Source organism: Scyliorhinus torazame, chromosome 16, assembly GCF_047496885.1.
Source record: "Scyliorhinus torazame isolate Kashiwa2021f chromosome 16, sScyTor2.1, whole genome shotgun sequence".
Lineage (NCBI taxonomy): Eukaryota > Metazoa > Chordata > Chondrichthyes > Carcharhiniformes > Scyliorhinidae > Scyliorhinus > Scyliorhinus torazame.
The window spans coordinates 197,504,564-197,529,476 of record NC_092722.1 but is presented as its reverse complement, the minus strand read 5'-3'; the positions used below and the strand labels follow the sequence as shown (position 1 = coordinate 197,529,476).

At 50.5% G+C, this 24,913-nt stretch overlaps 1 protein-coding gene across 1 annotated transcript in view; it reads right to left on the bottom strand.

The window, feature by feature from the left end:
• Positions 1–721: 721 nt before the first annotated feature.
• LOC140393371 (inositol 1,4,5-trisphosphate receptor-interacting protein) overlaps positions 722–24,913 on the bottom strand; it is a 24,688-nt gene continuing 496 nt past the window's right edge. The window contains exon 2 of the mRNA XM_072479755.1: positions 722–2,777. Coding sequence (XP_072335856.1) covers positions 1,146–2,765 — 1,620 coding nt within the window. The 5' untranslated portion in view covers positions 2,766–2,777 and the 3' untranslated portion in view covers positions 722–1,145. The remainder of the gene's footprint in view (positions 2,778–24,913) is intronic.

The window sequence follows — 24,913 nt, the reverse complement described above, 5'->3', positions numbered from 1 at the left end:
GAACCCCCCACTCACCGAACCCCCCACTCACCGAACCCCCCCCTCACCCGAACCGCCCCCACTCACTCAAACCCCCCCCACTCACCGAACCCCCACACTCACTGAACCCCCCACTCACCGAACCCCCCACTCACTGAACCCCCCCCACTCACCGAACCCCCACACTCACTGAACCCCCCACTCAACGAACCCCCCACTCACCGAACCCCCCCCTCACCCGAACCCCCCCCACTCACCGAACCCCCACACTCACTGAACCCCCCACTCACCGAACCCCCCACTCACCGAACCCCCCCTCACCCGAACCCCCCCTCACCCGAACCCCCCCCATTCACCGAACCCCCACACTCACTGAACCCCCCACTCACCGAACCCCCCACTCACTGAACCCCCCACTCACCGAACCCCCCCACTCACCGTACCCCACACTCACCCAACCCCCCCACTTCACCGAACCCCCCACTCACCGAACCCCCCTCACCGAACCCCCCCTCAACGAACCCCCCACTCACCAAACCCCCCCTCACCGAACCCCCCCACTCACCGAACCCCCCTCACTCACTCCCGAACTCCCCACACTCACGAGAACGCCCACACTAACCGAAACCCCACACTCATCCGAACCCCCCACACTCACCCGAACCCCCACTCACCCCAGAACCCTCACACTTAGCGAACCCCCACACTTAGCGAACCCCATCTCTCCACTCCCTGCACTGGGTTTTATAAATTGGAGCTGCTCAGCAGTGAGGTTTATTCTTGTTTGGTAGTAAATTTATATTTAATACAAAATAGTTTCTCTTCAAACCAGTCCAACACTTGCCACAGAGACACCTCTGGCTGTCAGTATGAATTTTATTGCCAGCACTGGGAGTGAGGTTGGCAAATTCCGCTGACCTATCGCCAGTGCAGGAATCTGGCCCCTGGAGCTCCGTTTGGGTGCTTGCCCCAGAGTGGGGATGTCTCTGTCTCGGCCTCTCTCTCAGGAGCAGCCCGCACTCCAACCCCATCCTCACTGACGTGAGGGGTGAGCAATGTGTGCGGGGCTCTCAGTCTGGGTTCGCAGTGTGGTCCCCACAGTCGTTCAGCCCGTCCTGAAGCTGCTGCTTATATTGTGATGCGGATCTGCACCGTGCTTGGGGAGGCTAGCTGGGCTCGGTGGCTGCTCCATTGTCCCTGGCATTTTCCGGACTGTATTCCCGGATCAGGACGGCTGCATTCCTCATCATCTCGGCCAAGGTGCTCCGCGCTCTCCGGTACCAGGCGCCGTGTGAGACTAACACCCGCAGCAGGTTGAGAGGCTGGGCTGAGCGGAAGATGTCCGGAATGTCGAAGTCGGGGAGGGCGGCGGCGTTGCCAATAATGAAGTGGTTGAGCCGTTTCTCCAGCAAGGCCTTCTCCAGAAACCCGAGCAAATCCCTGAGGCGGAGCTGCAGGCAGGAAGAGCGCCAGTCTGGCAGGGGCTGTCTGCAGAGGAGGTGCAACAGAGCCGTCTTCATGTGATAGTGGCGGAGCCCACTGGCCCCCGTCAGCTTGCACTGCTTCTCGTGGAGAAAGGACACCGCTTGGAGACACATCAGGTGGCAGGAAGTTTCCGGAAGCTTCTTGGCCATCAGCTTTAGAAAGCGCTTCTCATAGACAGCGAATGTAAAGGGCCAGGAGGTGTTTGCTTGGCCAGTGGCAAGGACGGGTACAAAGTAAACATCAGAGTTTTCAAACTCCACCACCGGGGAGATGTTGAAATGGACGCTTTTCCCAGAGCGAAATCTAATTCTCAGAGCACCAGGTCTCTCCAGATCCCGAAAGGAGAGGTCAAAATCGTACTTGTGGGAGATCTTGGCCCAGGCTCTGGTCAGAGCTCCCTGGAACCAGCGGATGACCGAAGCTTTGCTCAGATAGGGAGCGGTTGTGGACCAGAGCAACTGGTCTTTCTGCTCGGGCCTGTCCAGTTTGCTCCCCACAATCTGCTCGCCGTGCACCAGGCACAACATGTCCTCCCCCAGCTGCGTCCGGCCACAAAGACAAGTCGATGGATCCTCACCTGGATGGATAACACGGATTCTCCCAAAGCTGAGCTCACCAGGGACCCCTCCCCCTGAACACAGCACATCAGCTTGGAAAGAGTACGGTTCGGGGGGAGTGAAGGGTACTATCAGATCACACACCAAGGGCTTCTTCAGTCTCCAGTTCTCATACACACTCCCAATTCCAATGCATTCCTCCACCTCCATGTCCAGATCCCGGTTACACACACTCCTCAAGGCCTCCAGTAAATCATCCGCACAGCCCTCCACCAGCTCCTTGGTCCTGGACAGCTCGTTACCCGACACTCGGACACACTTGTCATAAAAGTGGAGCAGTGTCCGGTGGTCTGGGAGCTCTGCAGACTGGGACAAGTCTCCAATGACATCAGAGTCTTCATCCTGCACGCTCAGCTCCTGCAGGGGGTCAGTGTCCCGTCTCCAGATCTCAAGCAACACAAAGGCGATGACAGACAGAGCGCTCCACAGGTTCCAGATGTGCTGTTCCTCCCTCCCAAGCTCCCCGCCGGACCCTGATCCCGATTCTCCAGGAACTGACTCTGCAAATTCCTTCTGCAGCCTCTGCATCTCAGCTCCCAGCTGTTCCTCTCGATCCTTCATCCTGCTCAAACTCTCCTCCAAACGCTCCTGTTCTAAACTCCCATTTGCCTGCTCGAAGGTGAATGGACGATCGATCACTGTGGCAGCCATTAACAGGCACATGGCTATGATCCCAACTGGCATGGTTACTTCAATCTGCATAGAGGACAAGAAAAAACATCTGTGACTGAGGACTTGGAAAATGCAAACCCCATGGATAGAAAATCCATGGGGAAGAATAACATTCTAAACACAGAGGGAAATGTAGGGCAAAACACAGGACACAACACAGGACAAAACACATGGTAAACCACATGGCAAGGCACAGGGCAAAACACGGGACCAAACATAGGACCAAACACAGGGCACAAGAACAGGGCAAAACATGGGACCAAACACAGGGTCAAACACAGGGCCAAACACAGGACAGCGCAAAAGGCAAGCCACAGGTAAATGCAGATTCGAACACTGGGTCAAACACAGAAACAAAACGCAGGGTCAGTTACAGGTTCAGACACAGGAGCAGAAAGCTATATGTTTACTGCCCTGATTCTTCTGCATTAACAAAGCAGAGAATGATATAGCCCAGGAGGCTATTCAGCCCCTCACGTATGTGCTATATTTTGAAAAGAGCAATCTACTTAGTCCCACTCCCTGCCCTTAACCCGCAGCACGAAATACTTTCACAACAAATATGTCCCAATTCCACAGAGGCTGGAATTTGAATGAGTTAAAGTGGGAGACAATGTGACAACCCTGGCTCTCACCAGAGTGAAGGTACGAGAGGAGGGCGAGTGTGAGTGGATGGAGAGAGTGAGGGGAGGAGGGCGAGTGTGAGTGGATGGAGATAGTGAGGGGAGGAGGGAGAGCGAGTGGATGGAGAGTGAGGGAGGAGAGCAAGTGGACGGACAGAGTGAGGGAGAAGGGGGAGTGGATGGACAGAGTGAGGGAGGGAGAGCGAGTGGATGGATAGAGTGAGGGAGGAGGGTGAGTGGATGGACAGTGAGGGAAGGAGGGTGAGGGTGAGTGGATGGAGAGAGTGAGGGGAGGAGGGAGAGCGAGTGGATGGACAGAGTGAGGGAGGAGAGCGAGTGGGCAGACAGAGTGAGGGAGAAGGGGGAGTGGATGGACAGAGTGAGGGAGAAGGGGGAGTGGATGGACAGAGTGAGGGAGAAGGGGGAGTGGATGGACAGAGTGAGGGAGAAGGGGGAGTGGATGGACAGAGTGAGGGAGGGAGAGTGAGTGGATGGACAGAGTGAGGGAGGAGAGCGATTGGATGGACAGAGTGAGGGAGGGAGAGCGAGTGGATGGACAGAGTGAGGGAGGGAGAGTGAGTGGATGGACAGAATGAGGGAGGAGGGCGATTGGATGGACAGATACGTCGATGTCCTTTTCAAGTTCAAGACTATCCTCATCACAGTTGACAATCTTCATATCCAACTGTAAATTTTTGAAATCCTGCCCCGTACACTACACTCTAGGTCATAAATATAAATCAGGAAGTGGTCCCAACACTGACGCATGTGGAACTCCATCACAAACCCTTCACCAATCTGAAAAACAACTATTTATCACTACTCTGTTTCCTGTCACTCAGCCAATCTCTTTTCCAGGTGCCTACTTTCTTTTTTATTCCATGAACTAGAATTTTGCTCACAAGTCTGTTGTGTGTGGCACTGTAACAAATCGATTTTGAAAATCCTTATATACCACTTCAACAACATTGCCCTCATCAACCTTCCCCCTGTTATCACTTTAAACAATCTTCAGCAACTCAGTTAAACATGATTTTCCCTCAATGAATCCATGTTGGCATTCCTTAATTATCCTGCACCTGTGTAACTGACTCTTAATTTTGTCCCAAACTATAGTTTCCAGAAGTTTCCCTACCACTGAGGTCAAACTGATTGCTCTGTAATTGTCAGCATTGTCCTTGTACTCCTTTTTGAACCCGCGTGTAACATTCGTAATTCCCCAGTCCGCCAGCTCCACCCCTGTGTCTAAGGAAAACTGGAATATTACCACGATGCCTCTGAAAGTTCCACACTCAACTCCCTCAGTATCCTTGGGTGTATCTCATCTGGTCTTGGTGCCTTATTGATTGTAAGTAAAGGCAGCCTTTCTAACACCTCCTCCATCTCAATTGTAAATTCCACGAGTATACCAGGTAACTCCTCTCTCACTTCGACCTGCATAGCATCCCTTTCCTTTGTAAAGACAGATGCAAAGTACTCGTTAATACCTCTGCTACTTCTCCTGCCTCCACATGCAAGCCTCTTTTTTATCCCTAATCATCCCTACTCTTTCCTTTCCCACCCTTTTAGTTACATGCGGATGGAGGACCTTAGGATTGCCTTTTATGTTACCTGGTCTATGTTCCATAAGAAGGTTAAGAGGTGACTTAATTGAGGCATACAAGATGATCAGAGGATTGGATAGGGTGGACAGTGAGAGCCTTTTTCCTCGGATGGTGATGTCTAGCATGAGGGGACATAGCTTTAAATTGAGGGGAGATAGATATAGGACAAATGTCAGAGGTAGGTTCTTTACTCAGAGAGTAGTAAGGGCGTGGAATGCCCTGCCTGCAACAGTAGTGGACTCGCCAACATTAAGGGCATTCAAATGGTCATTGGATAGACATCTGGATGATAAGGGAATAGTGTAGATGGGCTTTAGAGTGGTTTCACAGGTCGGCTCAACATCGAGGGCCGAAGGGCCTGTACTGCGCTGTGTCCTATTGTCTATGTCTGTTTGCCTCTTTTTATGTTTCCTTCTTGCTTTTCTGATTCAATTTTTTCACTTCCCCCGGCTGGTCTATACTCAAGCTGATTCCCCAATGTACTTTCTACTGTCACCCTCACTTCTTCCTTTTAATCGTCACCTCTACCTCTCCTGTTATCTCAGGTGTTCTAGATTTATTTATTGCCATGTGAGAGTGCCTTTAAGAATTGGATGTTTAAGAAATGTACCTTTAAGAAATGAAGCTGACCATATTACTGAAGTCATGTCACAGGGGGTGAGCTGAGCTTCACTTGAAAATCGCTTATTGTCACAAGTAGGCTTCAAATGAAGTTATTGTGAAAAGCCCCTAGTCGCCACATACCGGCGCCTGTTCGGGGAGGCTGGTACGGGAATTGAACCGTGCTGCTGGCCTGCCTTGTTCTGCTTTCAAAGCCAGCGATTTAGCCCAGTGTGCTAAACCAGCCCCACCTTTTTGGGAGTTTTAGTTTCAGTTTGAAAACAGCTTGGGTGTTTTGCTGAGAGCTGCAGGAAGGAAAAGAGCTGGTCTGTTGATGTCTGCAAATCCAAAGACTATAAATATATTGAATGTAACCTCATGATTGTTTTTGAAGGTTTGTTAAGTCTTTTGGATGTTTAAAGGAACAGTTTGCAGGATTGGGTAGTGTTGTATTATTTTCAGGGTTATCTTTGAAGTAAGGGGTGTTAAGAGATCCAATGTTTATTTAAAAGGTTATTTTGAGTTGATGGAATAAACATTGTTTTGTTTTTTAAAAACCACGTGTCCACAATTGTAATACTACACCTGGGGAACAAGCCGTGTGCTTCAAAAGCAACAATCCATTAAAGGTGGGGGTTTGGTTAAACTCCATGATACATTTTGGGGTTCTGTAAACACCTCTCCCATAACAATTGGGGGCTCCAGGGGGATAAAAGTCTATCTATTGGATTGGCTTTTGTGAACTTGAAGATAGTGAAGGTGTGTTCCTTTTCCGGTGCGGTATTTTAGTTTAAGTGGGGAGAGTGTTGTGAACAATGGCTCTTTCGGAGGCTCAGAAGTTTTTGGGGGTAGACACGGTAACACGTGATACCTTACTGACAGAGACTAAAAACAGACTATCAGGTTTGGCAAAAGCATTGCAGGTAACACTGCCTAGCAAAATACGAAAAGATGAGGTACTTAACGCGGTATCTGCACATTTACGTTTGCCTGTGATACATTCTGACTCATTGGATATGGCAAAGATCCAGTTGCAGGTTAAGCAACTTGAACATGAAAATGAATTAAAGCGGCTTGAATATGCAATGAGAGAAAAAGAAAGAGATAGAGATAGAGAATAAAAAGAAAAGGAGAGAGAAGAAAGAAACAAAGAAAGAGATAGAGAGGAAAGGGAAAAAGAGAGAGTTTGAACTTCGGAAAATGGCTCTGAAACATGAAAATCAGTTAAAATTGGCAGACGCAAAGTTGGAGGAGATGGATGAGGATAATGAGACAGAGCATCATAGTCGAAGACGTGGTGGGGATCTATTTAAATATGTCCAAGCATTGCCAAGATTTGACGAGAAGGAGGTAGAAGCCTTTTTCATTTCATTTGAAAAGGTAGCTAAACAAATGCAATGGCCACAGGACATGTGGGTATTACTGATTCAAACAAAGCTGGTAGGCAGGGCTAGTGAAGTGTCTGCATCACTACCGGAGGAGGTATCTGGAACGCATGAGGAGGTGAAGAAATCCATCTTAAGTGCATATGAGCTAGTACCTGAAGCTTACAGACAAAGGTTTAGAAATTGAAGGAAAGAATTTGGTCAAACATACATGGAGTTTGAAAGGCTCAAACAGAATAATTTTGATAGATGGATAAGGGCTTTGAAAATAGACCAAACATAGCTCTCAGAGAAATTATACTTTTGGAGGAGTTTAAAAATTCAATTCCTGATGTAGTGAGAACTCATGTGGAAGAACAGAGGGTTAAAACTGCGAGGTTAGCAGCAGAAATGGCAGATGATTATGAATTTGTTCATAAATCAAAGATTGATTTCCGACATCAGTTTCAGCCGGTGAGGGATAGAAGCTGGGGACATGAGAAATACTCACGTGGTAAAGGTAAAGGTGATCTGATGGGAGACAATAACGAGAGTGTACCTCAGATTAAAAAAGAAATCCAGGAGGATGGAAAAGAAATGAAAAGTTTCAAATGTTTTCACTGTAATAAACTAGGCCATGTAAAGTCACAGTGTTGGTGGTTGAAGAAAAGCACTGGAAAGGCTGATGTGGTAAAACAGGATAAGACAGTGGGATTTGTTAGAGTGGTAAAGGAAAGCCCAAGGGAAGCGAAGGAGGTGCAAACGATTGTACAGCCTGTTCAAGAAGTAATTGTTAAGAAGGTGCCAGATGTAGTTAAAGAATTTACTTGTGTGGGTAAAGTTTACTCATGTGTATCAGGAGGAGCAGGTAAAGAAGTCACAATTTTAAGGGATACAGGGGCTAGTCAATCTTTAATGGTAAAAGATGAGGAATTATGTAGTTTGGGAAGAATGTTGCCTGAAAAGATGGTGAAATGTGGAATTCAGGGTGAGAGGAGTAGCGTTCCATTACATAAGGTAAGGTTGGAAAGTCCAGTGAAGAGTGGTGAAGTGGTAGTAGGAGTAATAGATAAACTATCTTGGCCAGGAATACAGTTTATCTTGGGTAATGATATAGCTGGATCGCACGTGGGAGTGATGCCTACTGTGGTTGATAAGCCAGTGGAAAATCAGACAACTGAAGGGTTGAAGGACGAATCTCCTGGGATTTTTCCGGATTGTGTAGTAACAAGGTTGCAAAGTCACAGGTTAAGACAAAAGGAGAAATCAAAGAGTGAAGATGAAGTTGAAATGCAATTATCAGAAACGATTTTTGATCAGATGGTTAAAAAAGAACAAGAACAGGTGGAGGATGAGGCGGATATTTTTAGTTCAGGAAAATTGGCGGAGTTACAACAGAAAGATGTAGAAATGAAACGGATGTATCAGAAAGCATATACGGAAGAGGAATCTGAGTGTATACAAGAGTGTTATTACCGTAAAAGTGATGTCTTGATGAGAAAATGGAGACCTGTACATATGCAGGCGGATGAAAAGTGGGCAGAAGTTCATCAAGTAGTATTGCCGGTAGGGCATAGAAAGGAGGTGTTGCGAGTGGCACATGAGGTACCAGCGGGAGGTCATTTGGGAATAAGGAAAACTCTAGCTAAAATCCAGAATTTTTTTTATTGGCCTGGACTACATAAAGATGTAGTTAAATTTTGTCAATCATGTCACACATGTCAAGTGATAGGGAAAGCTCAAGCAGTGATAAAACCAGCGCCCTTAATACCCATTCCAGCATTTGAGGAACCTTTTACAAGGGTCCTAATTGATTGTGTAGGACCGCTTCCTAAAACAAAAAGTGGGAATCAATATCTTTTGACTATAATGGATGTGTCTACTAGGTTTTCAGAGGCCATTCCAGTACGTAATATTATAGCTAAAAGGATTGTGGAGGAGTTACTTAAATTATTTACTAGATATGGACTACCCACAGAAATACAATCGGATCAAGGATCGAATTTTACTTCAAAGTTATTCAAAGAAGTTATGGATAGCTTAGGAATAGAACAATTTAGATCAACTGCGTACCATCCAGAATCGCAGGGAGCGTTAGAAAGGTGGCATCAGACATTATAGACAATGGTGAGGGCGTATTGTCAAGATTATCCAGAGGATTGGGATAAATGAATTCCATTCGTACTGTTTGCAATTAGGGATACACCTAATGAGTCTACCAAATTTAGTCCTTTTGAACTAATTTTTGGTCATGAGGTAAGAGGACCACTTAAATTGATTAACAAAAAATTGGTGGGTGAGAAATCGGAAATTACATTATTGGATTATGTGTCAAATTTTAGGGAACGATTAAATAGAGCAGGTGAATTGGCTAGACAACATTTTAAAGTTGCACAAAATGTGATGAAACGGGTAGCGGACAAGAAATCCAAAGTTCGTAGTTTTGCCAGCAGAGATAAAGTTTTAGTGTTGTCACCAGTGGTAGGTGAACCTTTAAAAGCTGGGTTTTGTGGACCGTATCAGATTGAAAGGAAATTCAGTGAGGTGAATTATGTGGTAAAAACACCAGATAGAAGGAAGACTCACTGAGTGTGTCATGTGAATATGCTTAAAAGGTACTTTGAAAGGGAAGGAGAGAAAAAGGAGGTTTTATTGATTCTAACTCAAAGTGACGAACCAAATCCAGGTGACTGTGAATTTGACATACCTCAAATTAAATTGGAAAAGGAGGATGTTCTTAAAAATTGGGATGAATTGTTAAGTTACCTTCCAGAGGAAAAATGAACTGACCTGAAAGAGTTATTGATATCACATGGGCAAGTTTATAGAGATAAATTGGGAAGTACTAAAATGGCTGTACATGATGTAGATGTGGGAAATGCTGTTCCTATCAAACAAGATCCATATAGACAACCCTTTAAAATTGGCACAGGTTAACAGAGAGTTTGAGAGTATACTTAAAAATGGCATAATTGAAGTGGGTTGCAGCCAATGGAGCTCACCCATAGTGATGGTACCTAAACCAGACAGTACCCAATGGTTGTGTGTGGACTATCGAAAGGTGAATCCAGTTACAAGAACGGACTCTTATCCTACCCCATGTTTGAAGGATTGCATTGAGAAAGTGGGACATCCGCTTTTATTTCCAACTTCCAGACATGGAAAGAACATTTAAAACATCGTATGGAGTTCTTCGATCGACTACAGGTGGTGGGTTTGGTGATGAACCTAGCCGAAAGTGAATTTGGAGAAGCCCGAATCACTTTCTTGAGGAGTTTCCGATACTCTGAAGACGAAGGGAAATAATGCGATCTCTTAGCATGAATGAATTTAATCGAACCTTTGTGCAAAGGATTTGTAGCGTGGTTGCTCCACTGATGGAATTGCTGAAGAAACGTAACAAATGTCAAGGGACAGCGGATTTTCAACAGGCATTTGACTGCCTGAAAGCTGCGATAACCAATGCTCCTGTATTGGAGAATTGCAAGGGACTCTGTGGTCAGATTGAACTAAAGTATCTGATTATAAAGAGAAATGCCGAGGAGTAGAGGAATGGATGGATCGTGCAGAGACTTTGTTCATAGAGACTGTCAATCGAGAAGGATTTCGGTTGGAGGAAGAAGAACGGGAAAAATGGACTTTATTATTATACCTGTCTGCATGTGTTGTTTTTTTTAAACGAAAAGGTATATTTACTGTGTGCGTTTCTTAGTGGATGGTGCAAAAGTGAAAAATGAAACCATCTTGAAGTTGATGGTTTATTTTTTTTTCTTGGGCGGATGTTATGTGAGAGTACCTTTAAGAACTGGATATTTAAGAAATGTACCTTTAAGAAATGAAGCTGATCATATTACTGAAGTGATGTCACGGGGGGGAGCTGAGCTCACTTCTGCTTTTTGGGAGTTTTAGTTTCAGTTTGAAGACAGCTTGGGTGTTTTGCTGAGAGCTGCAGGAAGGAAAAGAGCTGGTCTGTTGATGTCTGCAAATCCAAAGACTATGGGAGGAATTCTCTCCCCCCCCCACGGCAGGTGGGAGAATCGCCCGGGCGCCGCGCGAATCCCGCCACGCCGACGCGATACTCCCAGCCCCCCAAACCGGCGCGGCGAGAATCACGGCTGGCCGCTGGGAGAATCGCCGCTTGCCGTTGGTAACGGGCGAGCGGCGATTCTCCGGCCCGAATGGGCCGAGCGGCCTGCCCAACATGACAGGTTCCTGCTGGCGCCATCCACACCTGGTCGCTGCTGGCGGGAACGGCATGGGAACGCTGGGGGGAGTGGCGGTCTGTGGGGGAGGCGAGGGGGGTTCCTGCACCGGGGGGGGGGCTCAAAAGGGGTCTGGCCGCGATCGGTGCTCACCGATCGGCGGGCCGGCCTCTCTGAAGGAGGACCTCCTTTCCTCCGCTGCCTCGCAAGATCCATCCACCATCTTCTTGCAGGGCGGCTGTGGGGAGGACGGCAACAGCGCATGCGCGGGTGACGTCATTTACGCAGCGACGGTCGTGTAATTTATGCGGCGCCGCATTTACGCGGTGCCAAGGCCTGTCGCACGTAAATGACGCGGCGCCGCTCCTAGCCCCTCGGGGGCAGGAGAATATGGGGCTGGGAGCGGCCTCCGACGCCGGAGTGAAACACTCCGGTTTTCACTCCGGCGTCGGGACTTAGTCCCCCGATGGGAGAATTCCGCCCAAGAAATATATTGAATGTAACCTCATGATTGTTTTTGAAGGTTTGTTAAGTCTTTTGGGTGTTTAAAGGAACAGTTTGCAGGATTGGGTAGTGTTGTATTATTTTCAGGGTTATCTTTGAAGTAAGCAGTGTTAAGAAATCCAATGTTTATTTAAAAGGTTATTTTGAGTTCATGGAATAAACATTGTTTTATTTAAAACCCACGTGTCCATAATTGTAATCCCACACCTGGGGAACAAACCGTGTGCTTCAAAAGCAGCAATTCATTAAAGGGGGAGGTTGGTTGAACTCCATGATACATTTTGGGGTTCTGAAAACACCTCTTCCATAACATTATCCTACCTTTCCCCTTCACGGGAATACACCTGGACGTTTCCTGCAACATTCTCTCTTTGAAGCTGGCTCATGGTTAAGCTGCCGTCTTTTCCACCAACATTTGATTCCAACTCACTCGACTCAGATACATTCTCATCCCATCAAAGTTGGCTTTCCCACAATTAATTATCCCTGCTCTGGATTGCTCCATATCCTTTTCCATGGTCAACCTGAACCTTATGATACAATGGTCACTGTCCATTTTTGATAACTGATAACTTCATTGCAGTGTTAGTGTAAGCCTACTTATGACACTAATAAAAGATTATTATTAGTATCCATTTTGGGCCAAATCATTGCCCAGAACCAGGTCCAACAGTGCCTGCCCTCTCGTTGGGCCGGAAACATCCTGCTACAGAAAACTATCTTGCAAACTCTCCAGGCACTCTCTCCCCTCTGGTCTCTTTGCTCTACTCCTATCCCAGTCTGTATTTGGATAATTGAAGCCTCCATTATAATTACTCTCCTGAGAGAGGAAACTTTAGATCAGCAGTGAGAGTAGCCCAGGGGGAAAGCGAGAGATTGAGGGGGGAGAGAGAGCGAGCAACAGAGGAAAAGAGGGAAAGAAGAGAGTGCAAAAGAGAGAGAGAGAGGGAAAGAAGAGAGTGCAAAAGAGAGAGAGAGAGGGGGAAAGAAGAGAGCGCAAAAGAGAGAGGGAGTAGGAGAGAGAGTGAGAGAGGAGGGAAGTTAGAGAGAGTGAGAAAGGGAGAGCCAGGAGATTGTGGAATGAGACTGTGGATGTGGGAGAGGTTGTTCTGATATCCTATGATCGAGGAACTGATGGAAATTGGTTGTCCACATCAAGAGAAGTGTTTCCAATGAGAATATTCACATGCTCCCGGCCCTGAGTGCTCCAACTTGGCGCACTGTCACATTCCCCCAATATATCCATTATTTCTATTTCGCAGGTATCTGAAGACTGTCAGAGGATTAAAGACAACACTGGTTCCACAATCAGTCCCCTCACAAACAATTCCACAGGTAAACGGTCTGGATACAAACAGGAACGGTGCAACAAACAAAGCCCCATGTCTACCTGGCTCACCTCCTACATGTGCTGAGTGGAATATTACTAAGATTTTATGTGACAGGTATTAAAAAATTACCTTTCACAACCTCCAGTTGTCACAAAGGTTTTATTTAAATGTGGCATCTGTTGTAATGCAGGAAATACTGCAGCCAATTTGGGCACAGCAAGATCAAACCAATAGTAAAGCAATAATGGCGAGTTCATTTGTTTGACTGGTTTTGGGTGAATATTGTCCAGGACACGGGGGGAAAAGCCCTGATTTTTCCCAAATACTCACCTGGGAATTTTTTTCATCCAACTGAGACACAAAGCCTTGATTTAACCTTTGATCTAAAGAGGTATAACCTCTTTAACCACAGAAAAGCCCTTCCTCAGTACTGACCCTCTGACAGTACAGCACTCCCTCAGTACTGACCCTCTGACAGTGCAGCACTCCCTCAGTACTGACCCTCTGACAGTGCGGCACTCCCTCAGTATTGACCCTCTGACAGTGCGGCACTCCCTCAGTACTGACCCTCTGACAGTGCAGCACTCCCTCAGTATTGACCCTCTGACAGTGCGGCACTCCCTCAGTACTGACCCTCTGACAGTGCGGCACTCCCTCAGTACTGACCCTCTGACAGTGCAGCACTCCCTTAGTACTGACCCTCTGACAGTGCAGCACTCCCTCAGTACTGACCCTCTGACAGTGCGGCACTCCCTCAGTACTGACCCTCTGACAGTGCAGCACTCCCTCAGTACTGACCCTTTGACAGTGCAGCACTCCCTCAGTACTGACCCTCTGACAGTGCGGCACTCCCTCAGTACTGACCCTCTGACTGTGCAGCACTCCCTCAGTACTGACCCTCTGACAGTGCGGCACTCCCTCAGTACTGACCCTCTGACGGTGCGGCACTCCCTCAGTACTGACCCTCTGACAGTGCAGCGCTCCCTCAGTACTGAGCCTCTGACAGTGCAGCACTCCCTCAGTACGGAATCTCTGACAGTGCGGCACTCCCTCAGTATTGACCCTCTGATAGTGCGGTGCTCCTTCAGTACTGACCCTCTGACAGTGCGGCACTCCCTCAGTACTGACCCTCTGACAGTGCGGCACTCCCTCAGTACTGACCCTCTGACAGTGCAGCACTCCCTCAGTACTGACCCTCTGACAGTGCGGCACTCCCTCAGTACTGACCCTCTGACAGTGCGGCACTCCCTCAGTACTGACCCTCTGACAGTGCAGCACTCCCTCAGTACTGACCCTCTGACAGTGCGGCACTCCCTCAGTACTGACCCTCTGACAGTGCAACACTCCCTCAGTACTGACCCTCTGACAGTGTGGCACTCCCTCAGTACTGACCCTCTGACAGTGCGGCGCTCCCTCAGTACTGACCCTCTGACAGTGCAGCACTCCCTCAGTACTGACCCTCTGACAGTGCAGCACTCCCTCAGTACTGACCCTCTGACAGTGCGGCACTCCCTCAGTACTGACCCTCTGACAGTGCAGCACTCCCTCAGTACTGACCCTCTGACAGTGCGGCACTCCCTCAGTTAGGTGTAGAGTTCGATCTCTGTTCCAGCCGAGTGTTTTATTATTCGCTGTTACTGATAATAAGATGGAATTTTTTTCAATCTTTGTCAAGTGGTTTTGTTCTAATCTCGGTTTGTATGAAGAGTGTTTTTGGAAGTTTCTACAATTCTCTGCGAGATGCCTGCAGTGTGTGATAGCGGTTCCTCGCAGAGCCGCTCATGGCTCTGGCTGAGGGCAGAGTTTTGTGACAAGGCTGGGGTCTTCACTGCAGATAAAGCTGCTCACTCTCCCCTGGCAGGGGTGGGGTTAGATTCACCGTCACCCCATTCCCTGTGTGGGTCACACAACATGTCCAACCCCTCTCCCCAAATCCAGAGCATGGGCCCCAGCTCACACTCAATCTGACCTTTCGCCACGTTACAAATTCCCATTTATTATTCCACACTGACACAAACTTCATCACAGCGAGGTCGAGAAAACTGCGCTCAAACAACTGGGTTTTAATGAGTATCTTGAAATAGATGGAGGGAGGGAGTGAGAGATGTGGAGAGAGTGAAACGAGAGAAAGAAAAAAAGAGGGAGAGGAAGAGAGAGACTGTAGGGGAGCAAGGGAAGGAGAGGGCGAGAGGGGGAGGCGGAGGGGGAGAGGCGGAGAGAGAGAGGGGGAGAGATGGCGAGAGGGAGAAGAGACAGAAAGAGAGGGAGAAAGGCAGGGGGAGAGGTCGAGAGAGATAGGAGGTGGAGAGAGGGCAAGATGGAGGGAGAGCGTGAGAGAGAAAGGGAGAGGTGAAGAGGGAGAGAACTGGAGAGAAAGAGGGAGGGGTTTGGAGTCCACAAACGAGTTTCTTCAAACTGAAATTATTTCATTATGTACAATAGTCTCCCACCCGCCCTCCTCCTCCTCTAACCTAATAATAAAACCCATTGGTCTGAGGTAAGTACCATATTTTATTATATTATTATTATTTTTTATAAAAAATTTAATTTAGTTGTCAGCCAGATCTTGGTAGAAAGTTAGAGGAATGGCAGGGAAGGGAGTGCAATGTTCCTTCTGCAGGATGTTTGAGGTGAGGGATGCAGTTAGTGTCCCTGCTGATTTTACCTGCAGGAAGTGCTGCCATCTCCAGCTCCTCCAAGACCGAGTTAGGGAACTGGAGCTGGAGTTGGAAGAACTTCGGATCATTCGGGAGGCAGAGGGGGTCATAGATAGCAGCTTCAGGGAATTAGTTACACCAAAGATTGGAGATAGATGGGTAACTGTAAGAGGGACTGGGAAAAAGCAGTCAGTGCAGGGATCCCCTGCGGTCGTTCCCCTGAGAAACAAGTATACCGCTTTGGATACTTGTGGGGGGGGGGACTTACCAGGGGTAAGCCATGGGGTACGGGCCTCTGGCACGGAGTCTGTCCCTGTTGCTCAGAAGGGAAGGGGGAGAAGAGCAGAGCATTAGTAATTGGGGACTCTATAGTCAGGGGCACAGACAGGAGATTTTGTGGGAGCGTGAGAGACTCACGTTTGGTATGTTGCCTCCCAGGTGCAAGGGTACGTGATGTCTCGGATCGTGTTTTCCGGGTCCTTGGGGGGGGGAGGGGGAGCAGCCCCAAGTCGTGGTCCACATTGGCACTAACGACATAGGTAGGAAAGGGGACAAGGATGTCAGGCAGGCTTTCAGGGAGCTAGGATGGAAGCTCAGAACTAGAACAAACAGAGTTGTTATCTCTGGGTTGTTGCCCGTGCCACGTGATAATGAGATGAGGAATAGGGAGAGAGAGCATTTAAACACGTGGCTACAGGGATGGTGCAGGCGGGAGGGATTCAGATTTCTGGATAACTGGGGCTCTTTCTGGGGAAGGTGGGACCTCTACAGACAGGATGGTCTACATCTGAACCTGAGGGGCACAAATATCCTGGGGGGGAGATTTGTTAGTGCTCTTTGGGGGGGTTTAAACTAATGCAGCAGGGGCATGGGAACCTGGATTGTAGTTTTAGGGTACGGGAGAATGAGAGTATAGAGGTCAGGAGCACAGATTTGACGTCGCAGGAGGGGGCCAGTGTTCAGGTAGGTGGTTTGAAGTGTGTCTACTTCAATGCCAGGAGTATACGAAATAAGGTAGGGGAACTGGCAGCATGGGTTGGTACCTGGGACTTCGATGTTGTGGCCATTTCGGAGACATGGATAGAGCAGGGACAGGAATGGATGTTGCAGGTTCCGGAGTTTAGGTGTTTTAGTAAGCTCAGAGAAGGAGGCAAAAGAGGGGGAGGTGTGGCGCTGCTAGTCAAGAGCAGTATTACGGTGGCAGAGAGGATGCTAGATGGGGACTCTTCTTCCGAGGTAGTATGGGCTGAAGTTAGAAACAGGAAAGGAGAGGTCACCCTGTTGGAAGTTTTTTATAGGCCTCCTAATAGTTCTAGGGATGTAGAGGAAAGGATGGCGAAGATGATTCTGGATATGAGCGAAAGTAACAGGGTAGTTATTATGGGAGACTTTAACTTTCCAAATATTGACTGGAAAAGATATAGTTCGAGTACAATAGATGGGTCGTTTTTTGTACAGTGTGTGCAGGAGGGTTTCCTGAAACAATATGTTGACAGGCCAACAAGAGGCGAGGCCACGTTGGATTTGGTTTTGGGTAATGAACCAGGCCAGGTGTTGGATTTGGAGGTAGGAGAGCACTTTGGGGACAGTGACCACAATTCGGTGAAGTTTACGTTAATGATGGAAAGGGATAAGTATACACCGCAGGGCAAGAGTTATAGCTGGGGGAAGGGCAATTATGATGCCATTAGACGTGACTTGGGAGGGATAAGGTGGAGAAGTAGGCTGCAAGTGTTGGGCACACTGGATAAGTGGGGCTTGTTCAAGGATCAGCTACTGCGTGTTCTTGATAAGTATGTACCGGTCAGACAGGGAGGAAGGCGTCGAGCGAGGGAACCGTGGTTTACCAAGGAAGTGGAATCTCTTGTTAAGAGGAAGAAGGAGGCCTATGTGAAGATGAAGTGTGAAGTTTCAGTTGGGGCGATGGATAGTTACAAGGTAGCGAGGAAGGATCTAAAGAGAGAGCTAAGACGAGCAAGGAGGGGACATGAGAAGTATTTGGCAGGAAGGATCAAGGAAAACCCAAAAGCTTTCTATAGGTATGTCAGGAATAAGCGAATGACTAGAGAAAGAGTAGGACCAGTCAAGGACAGGGATGGGAAATTGTGTGTGGAGTCTGAAGAGATAGGCGAAATACTAAATGAATATTTTTCGTCAGTATTCACTCAGGAAAAAGATAATGTTGTGGAGGAGAATGCTGAGCCCCAGGCTAATAGAATAGATGGCATTGAGGTACGTAGGGAAGAGGTGTTGGCAATTCTGGACAGGCTGAAAATAGATAAGTCCCCGGGACCTGATGGGATTTATCCTAGGATTCTCTGGGAGGCCAGGGAAGAGATTGCTGGACCTTTGGCTTTGATTTTTATGTCATCATTGGCTACAGGAATAGTGCCAGAGGACTGGAGGATAGCAAATGTGGTCCCTTTGTTCAAGAAGGGGAGCAGAGACAACCCCGGCAACTATAGACCGGTGAGCCTCACGTCTGTAGTGGGTAAAGTCTTGGAGGGGATTATAAGAGACAAGATTTATAATCATCTAGATAGGAATAATATGATCAGGGATAGTCAGCATGGCTTTGTGAAGGGTAGGTCATGCCTCACAAACCTTATTGAGTTCTTTGAGAAGGTGACTGAACAGGTAGACGAGGGTAGAGCAGTTGATGTGGTGTATATGGATTTCAGCAAAGCGTTTGATAAGGTTCCCCACGGTAGTCTATTGCAAAAAATACGGAGGCTGGGGATTGAGGGTGAATTAGAGATGTGGATCAGAAATTGGCTAGCTGAAAGAAGACAGAGGGTGGTGGTTGATGGGAAATGTTCAGAATGGAGTACAGTCACAAGTGGAGTACCACAAGGATCTGTTCTGGGGCCGTTGCTGTTTGTCATTTTTATCAATGACCTAGAGGAAGGCGCAGAAGGGTGGGTGAGTAAATTTGCAGACGATACTAAAGTCGGTGGTGTTGTCGATAGTGTGGAAGGATGTAGCAGGTTACAGAGGGATATAGATAAGCTGCAGAGCTGGGCTGAGAGGTGGCAAATGGAGTTTAATGTAGAGAAGTATGAGGTGATTCACTTTGGAAGGAATAACAGAATGCGGAATATTTGGCTAATGGTAAAGTTCTTGAAAGTGTGGATGAGCAGATGGCTTTTGTTTCGGTGCAACATTGTGGGCCGAAGGGCCTGTACTGCGCTGTATCGTTCTAACCTACACTATGCCATTATCATCCATATGTTTATCCAATAAACTTTTAAATGCCCTCAATGTTGGCGAGTTCACTATTGTGGCAGGTAGGGCATTCCACGGCCTCACTACTCTTTGCGTAAAGAACCTACCTCTGACCTCTGTCCTATATCTATTACCCCTCAGTTTAAAGTTATGTCCCCTCGTGCCAGCCATATCCATCCGCGGGAGAAGGCTCTCACTGTCCACCCTATCCAACCCCCTGATCATTTTGTATGCCTCTATTAAGTCTCCTCTTAACCTTCTTCTCTCCAACGAAAACAACCTCAAGTCCATCAGCCTTTCCTCATAAGATTTTCCCTCCATACCAGGCAACATCCTGGTAAATCTCCTCTGCACCCGCTCCAAAGCCTCCACGTCCTTCCTATAATGCGGTGACCAGAACTGTACGCAATACTTCAAATGCGGCCGTACCAGAGTTCTGTACAGGTGCAACATGACCTCCCGACTCCGGAACTCAATCCCTCTACCAATAAAGGCCACCACTCTCTGGGTCCTCATCTCTGTCCGAAATGGTCTACCCCATTTCCTCAGACTGTGACCCCTGGTTCTGGACACCCCCACCATCAGGAACATCCTTCCTGCATCTACCCTGTCCAGTCCTGTGAATTTTATAAGTTTCTATAAGGTCCCCCTCATTCTTCTGAACTCCAGTGAATACAATCCAAACCGACTCAATCTCTCCTCATACATCAGTCCCGCCATCCCTGGAATCAGTCTGGTAAACCTTTGCTGCCCTCCCTCCAGAGCAAGAACATCCTTCCTCAGAGAAGGAGACCAAAACTGCCCACAATACTCCAGGTGTGGCCTCACCAAGGCCCTGTACAATTGCAGCAACACATCCCCGCTTCGATACTCGAAACCTCTCACTATGAACTAACATACCATTAGCCTTCTTTACCGCCTGCTGCACCTGCATGCTGACCTTCAGCAACTGGTGCACAAGGACACCCAGGTCTCGGTGCACACTCCCCTCTCCCAATTTATAACCATTCAGATAATAGTCTGACTTCTCGTTTTTGCTACCAAAGTGGATAACCTCACATTTATCCAAATTATTCGACATCTGCCATGCATTTGTCCACTCGCTCAACTCATCCAAATCATGCTGAAGGATCTCTGCATCCTCCTCACAGCTCACCCTCCCACCCAACTTGGTGCCATCTGCAAATTTGGAGATATTAAATTTTGTTCCCTTATCTAAACCAACTGGGGCTGAGCTGGGACTGTGCTGGGGCTGAGCTTGGGCTGAGCTGGGCCTGAGCTGGGGCTGAGCTGGGACTGAGCTGGGACTGTGCTGGGGATGAGCTTGGGCTGAGCTGGGCCTGAGCTGGGGCTGAGCTGGGACTGTGCTGGGGCTGAGCTTGGTCTGAGCTGGGGCTGTGCTGGGACTGAGCTAGGACTGAGCTGGGGCTGAGCTGGGGTTAGCTGGAGCTGAGCTGGGGCTGTGCTGGGGCTGAGCTAGAGCTGTGCTGGGGCTGTGCTGGGGCTGAGCTGGGGCTGAGCTGGGGTTAGCTGGGGCTGAGCTGGGTCTGTGCTGGGGCTGAGCTAGAGCTGTGCTGGGGCTGTGCTGGGGCTGTGCTGGGCTGTGCTGGGGCTGAGCTGGAACTGTGCTGGGGCTGAGCTGGGACTGTTCTGGGGCTGTGCTGGGACTGAACTGGGACTATGCTGCAGCTGTGCTGGGGCTGAGCTGGAACTGTGCTGGGACTGAGCTGGGGCTGAACTGGTCTGTGATGTGACTGTGCTGGGGCTGAGCTGGGACTGAGCTGGAGCTGTACTGGGGCTGAGCTGGGGCTGTGCTGGAACTGAGCTGGAGCTGTGCTGGGCTGTGCTGGGGCTGAGCTGGGACTGAGCTGGAGTTGTGCTGGAACTGAGCTGGAGCTGGGGCTGTGCTGGAACTGTGCTGGGGCTGAGCTGGGGCTGAGCTGGAGCTGTGCTGGGACTGAGCTGGGGCTGAGCTGGGGCTGTGCTGGGACTGAGCTGGGGCTGAGACGGGGCTGAGATGGGGCTGTGCTGGGACTGTGCTCAGTGGCCAGGGGTGAGCTGACACTGGTCCTAAACAAACAAATCTGTTACGTACTGCATCACCTATCAATTTGGGGAGTTGAGTGCAGGCTCAGGGAATCCATTCCTGTCCCATTCCCGGCAGCTTCCGATCAGTCGGCACTCTGTGACCCACCCATTCCCAAACTGGGGAAGGCCAGACTGAGGATTGGTTGAGGAAATCAGGGAGGAAAGTATTGGGCAGTAACCCTGACAGTAACTGGCACAAGCTAAAAAAAAGGGAAAGTGTGAAGGACCTATTTGTGCGCAATAGTCTCCGAATCGAAGGAAGAATATTTCTGTTCCAGAGAGAGCGAGCGAAGGTTCCCCAGACTGAGTCGGGGGGGTTGTCCTGAGGGAGATTAGCCTGTATTCACTGGAGTTTAGAGAATGAGAGGGGATCTCATTGAAACGAATAAAATTCTGACAGGGCCACACAGACTGGGTTCAGGGAGGTTGGGAATACAATCCCAACCTGGTCAGTCTCTCATACGGCAGTCCCGCCATCCCAGGAATCAGTCACTGCACTCCCTCGAGAGCAAGAACATCCTCCCTCAGTTAAGGAGACCAAAACTGCCCACAATACTCCAGGTGTGGCCTCACTAAGCCCCTGTATAAATGCAGCGAGACATCCCTGCTCCTGTACTCGAATCCTCTCGCAATGAAGGCCAACATCCCATTTTCCAACAGACCATTTGCCTTCTTTACCGCCTGCTGCACCTGCATGCTGACCTTCAGTGACTGGTGTACGAGGACACCCAGGTCTCGGTGCACACTCCCCTCTCCTAATTTATGGCCATTCAGATAATAGTCTGCCTTCTCGTTGTTGCTACCAAAGTGGATAACCTCGCATTTATTCAAATTATACTGCATCTGCCATTCATTTGTCCACTCACTTAACTTGTCCAAGTCCGGGAGAATGGGACCAAAGGCTATGGGGAGAAAGCAGGATTGGGCTATTGAGTTGGATGATCAGCCATGATGGTGATGAATGGTGGAGCAGGCTCGAAGGGCCGAATGGCCTCCGCCTGCTCCTATCTTCTATGTAACGAGATGTATCTAATCCTATCTCTAATTTCCCTTGTAAACCCTGGATTGACCACCTTCCCCATTTTACTTGTGCCAGACAGGAATAAACAATTATTGCAGTTCCTCCGTACGCTCTTTGAATGTTTCCCAGAGCCTATCCACTGTCATCCCTGTTTCCCAATCGACCATCGCCGACTCACACCTCATATCATCGTAGTTTCCTTTATTAAGATTCAGCACCCCAATCTCAAAATCAACCACGTCACTCTCCATCTTAAAGAGAAATTCTATCATATTATGGCCGCTCCTCCCCAACCAGATTGCCAATGCTTCCGTTCTCATTACACCATACCCAGTCTGGGGTGGCCTGTTCGACAGTTGCTTCATCAATGAACTGATCTAGGAGACAATTCAGTAAACACGCCCAAGGATTCCTCCTCGACGCTATTGTGATGAATGTGATTTGCTAATCTCTATGCAGATTAAAGTCACCCTGAGTACCAATGCTCACCCTCAGTACCAATGCTCACCCTGAGTATCAATGCTCACCCTCAGTACCAATGCTAATTTGAGTGACTGACCCCCAAGTAACAGACCCCTCTCTGTAACAATCCTCACCGAGTGACAGAGTCCAGACCCACACCCCTGGGACAGAGACAGAGACAGAGTCCGGGACCCCACCCCTGGGACAGGGACAGAGACAGAGTCTGGGACCACACCACCGGGACAGGGACAGAGACAGAGTCCGGGACCCACGCCCCAGGACAGGGACAGAGACAGAGTCCAGACCCACACCCCTGGGAGAGGGACAGAGACAGAGTCCAGACCCACACCCCCGGGACAGGGACAGAGTCCGGGACCCCCCCCCCCCGGGACAGGGACAGAGTCCAGACCCACACCCCCGGGACAGGGACAGAGTCCGGGACCCACACCCCCGGGACAGAGACAGAGTCCAGACCCACACCCCCGGGACAGGGACAGAGACAGAGACATAGTCCGGGACCCACACCCCTGGGACAGGGACAGAGACAGAGTCCAGACCCACACCCCGGCACAGGGACAGAGACAGAGTCCAGACCCACACCCCCGGGACAGGGACAGAGTCCGGGACCCACACCCCCGGGACAGGGACAGAGACAAAATCCGGGACCCACACCCCCGGGGACAGGGACAGAGACAGAGTCCAGACCCACACCCCCGGGACAGGGACAGAGTCCGGGACCCACCCCCCCGGGACAGGGACAGAGTCCAGACCCACACCCCCGGGACAGGGACAGAGTCCGGGACCCACACCCCCGGGACAGGGACAGGGACAGAGACAGAGTCCGGGACCCACACCCCCGGGACAGGGACAGAGACAGAGTCCGGGACCCACACCCCCGGGACAGGGACAGAGACAGAGACAGAGTCCGGGACCCACGCCCCCTGGACAGAGACAGAGACAGAGTCCGGGACCCACACCCCCGGACAGGGACAGAGTCCGGGACACACACCCCTGGGACAGGGACAGAGACAGAGACAGAGACAGGGTTAAGGACAGACATAGGGTGTGAGGGGAAGGGGCAGGGGTGGAGACCGTGACAGGGGTTGAGGGTCCAGGACAGGGGGTGGGGGTCAGGGATGGGGTGAGGGTCAGGGACAGGGCTGGGGGTCAGGGGCAGAGGAAATGTGTGAGGGTCAGGTACAGGAGTCAGGGTCAGGGTGTGGGGGTGAGGGTCAGGGTCAGGGGCGGGGGTGTGGGGGTGAGGGTCAGGGTGTGGGGGTTGAGGGTCGGGGTCATGGGCGGGGGTGTGGGGGTCAGGGACAGGGGCGGGGTGTGGGGGTGAGGGTCAGGGACAGGGACGGGGGGGTGGGGGTCAGGGACAGGGGCGGGGGTGTGGGGGTGAGGGTCAGTGTGTGGGGCTGAGGGTCAGGGACAGGGATGGGGGGGTGGGGGTGTGAGGGTCAGGGACAGGGACGGGGGGGTGGGGCGGTGAGGGTCAGGGACAGGGGCGGGGGTGTGGGGGTGAGGTTCAGTGTGTGGGGGTGAGGGTTAGGGGCGGGGGTGTGGGGGTGAGGGTCAGGGTGTGGGGGTCAGGGTGTGGGGGTGAGGGTCAGGGTGTGGGGGTGAGTGTCAGGGACGGGGGTGGGGGTGAGGTTCAGGGTGTGGGGGTGAGGGTCAGGGTGTGGGGTTGAGGGTCAGGGACAGGGACGGGGTGGGGGTGAGGGTCAGGTTGTGGGGATGAGGGTCAGGGTGTGGGGGTGAGGGTCAAGGTGTGGGGGTGAGGGTCAGGGACAGGGATGGCGTGGGGGTGAGGGTCAGGTTGTGGGGGTGAGGGTCAGGGACGGGGGTGGGGGTGAGGTTCAGGGTGTGGGGGTGAGGGTCAGGGTGTGGGGGTGAGGGTCAGGGACGGGGGTGGGGGTGAGGTTCAGGGTGTGGGGGTGAGGGTCAGGGTGTGGGGGTGAGGGTCAGGGTGTGGGGGTGAGCGTCAGGGACAGGGACGGGGTGGGGGTGAGGGTCAGGTTGTGGGGTGAGGGTCAGGGTGTGGGGGTGAGTGTCAGGGACGGGGGTGGGGGTGAGGTTCAGGGTGTGGGGGTGAGGGTCAGGGTGTGGGGGTGAGGGTCAGGGACAGGGACAGGGACGGGGGGTGGGGGGGTGGGGGTCAGGGTGGGGGGGTGAGGGTCAGGGTGTGGGGGTGAGGGTCAGGGACAGGGACGGGGGTGGGGGTAAGAGTCAGGGGGTGGGGGTGAGTGTCAGGGACGGGGGTGGGGGTGAGGTTCAGGGTGTGGGGGTGAGGGTCAGGGTGTGGGGGTGAGGGTCAGGGACAGGGACAGGGACAGGGACGGGGGGTGGGGGGGTGGGGGTCAGGGTGGGGGGGTGAGGGTCAGGGTGTGGGGGTGAGGGTCAGGGACAGGGACGGGGGTGGGGGTGAGGTTCAGGATGTGGGGGTGAGGGTCAGGGACAGGGATGGGGGTGGGGGTGA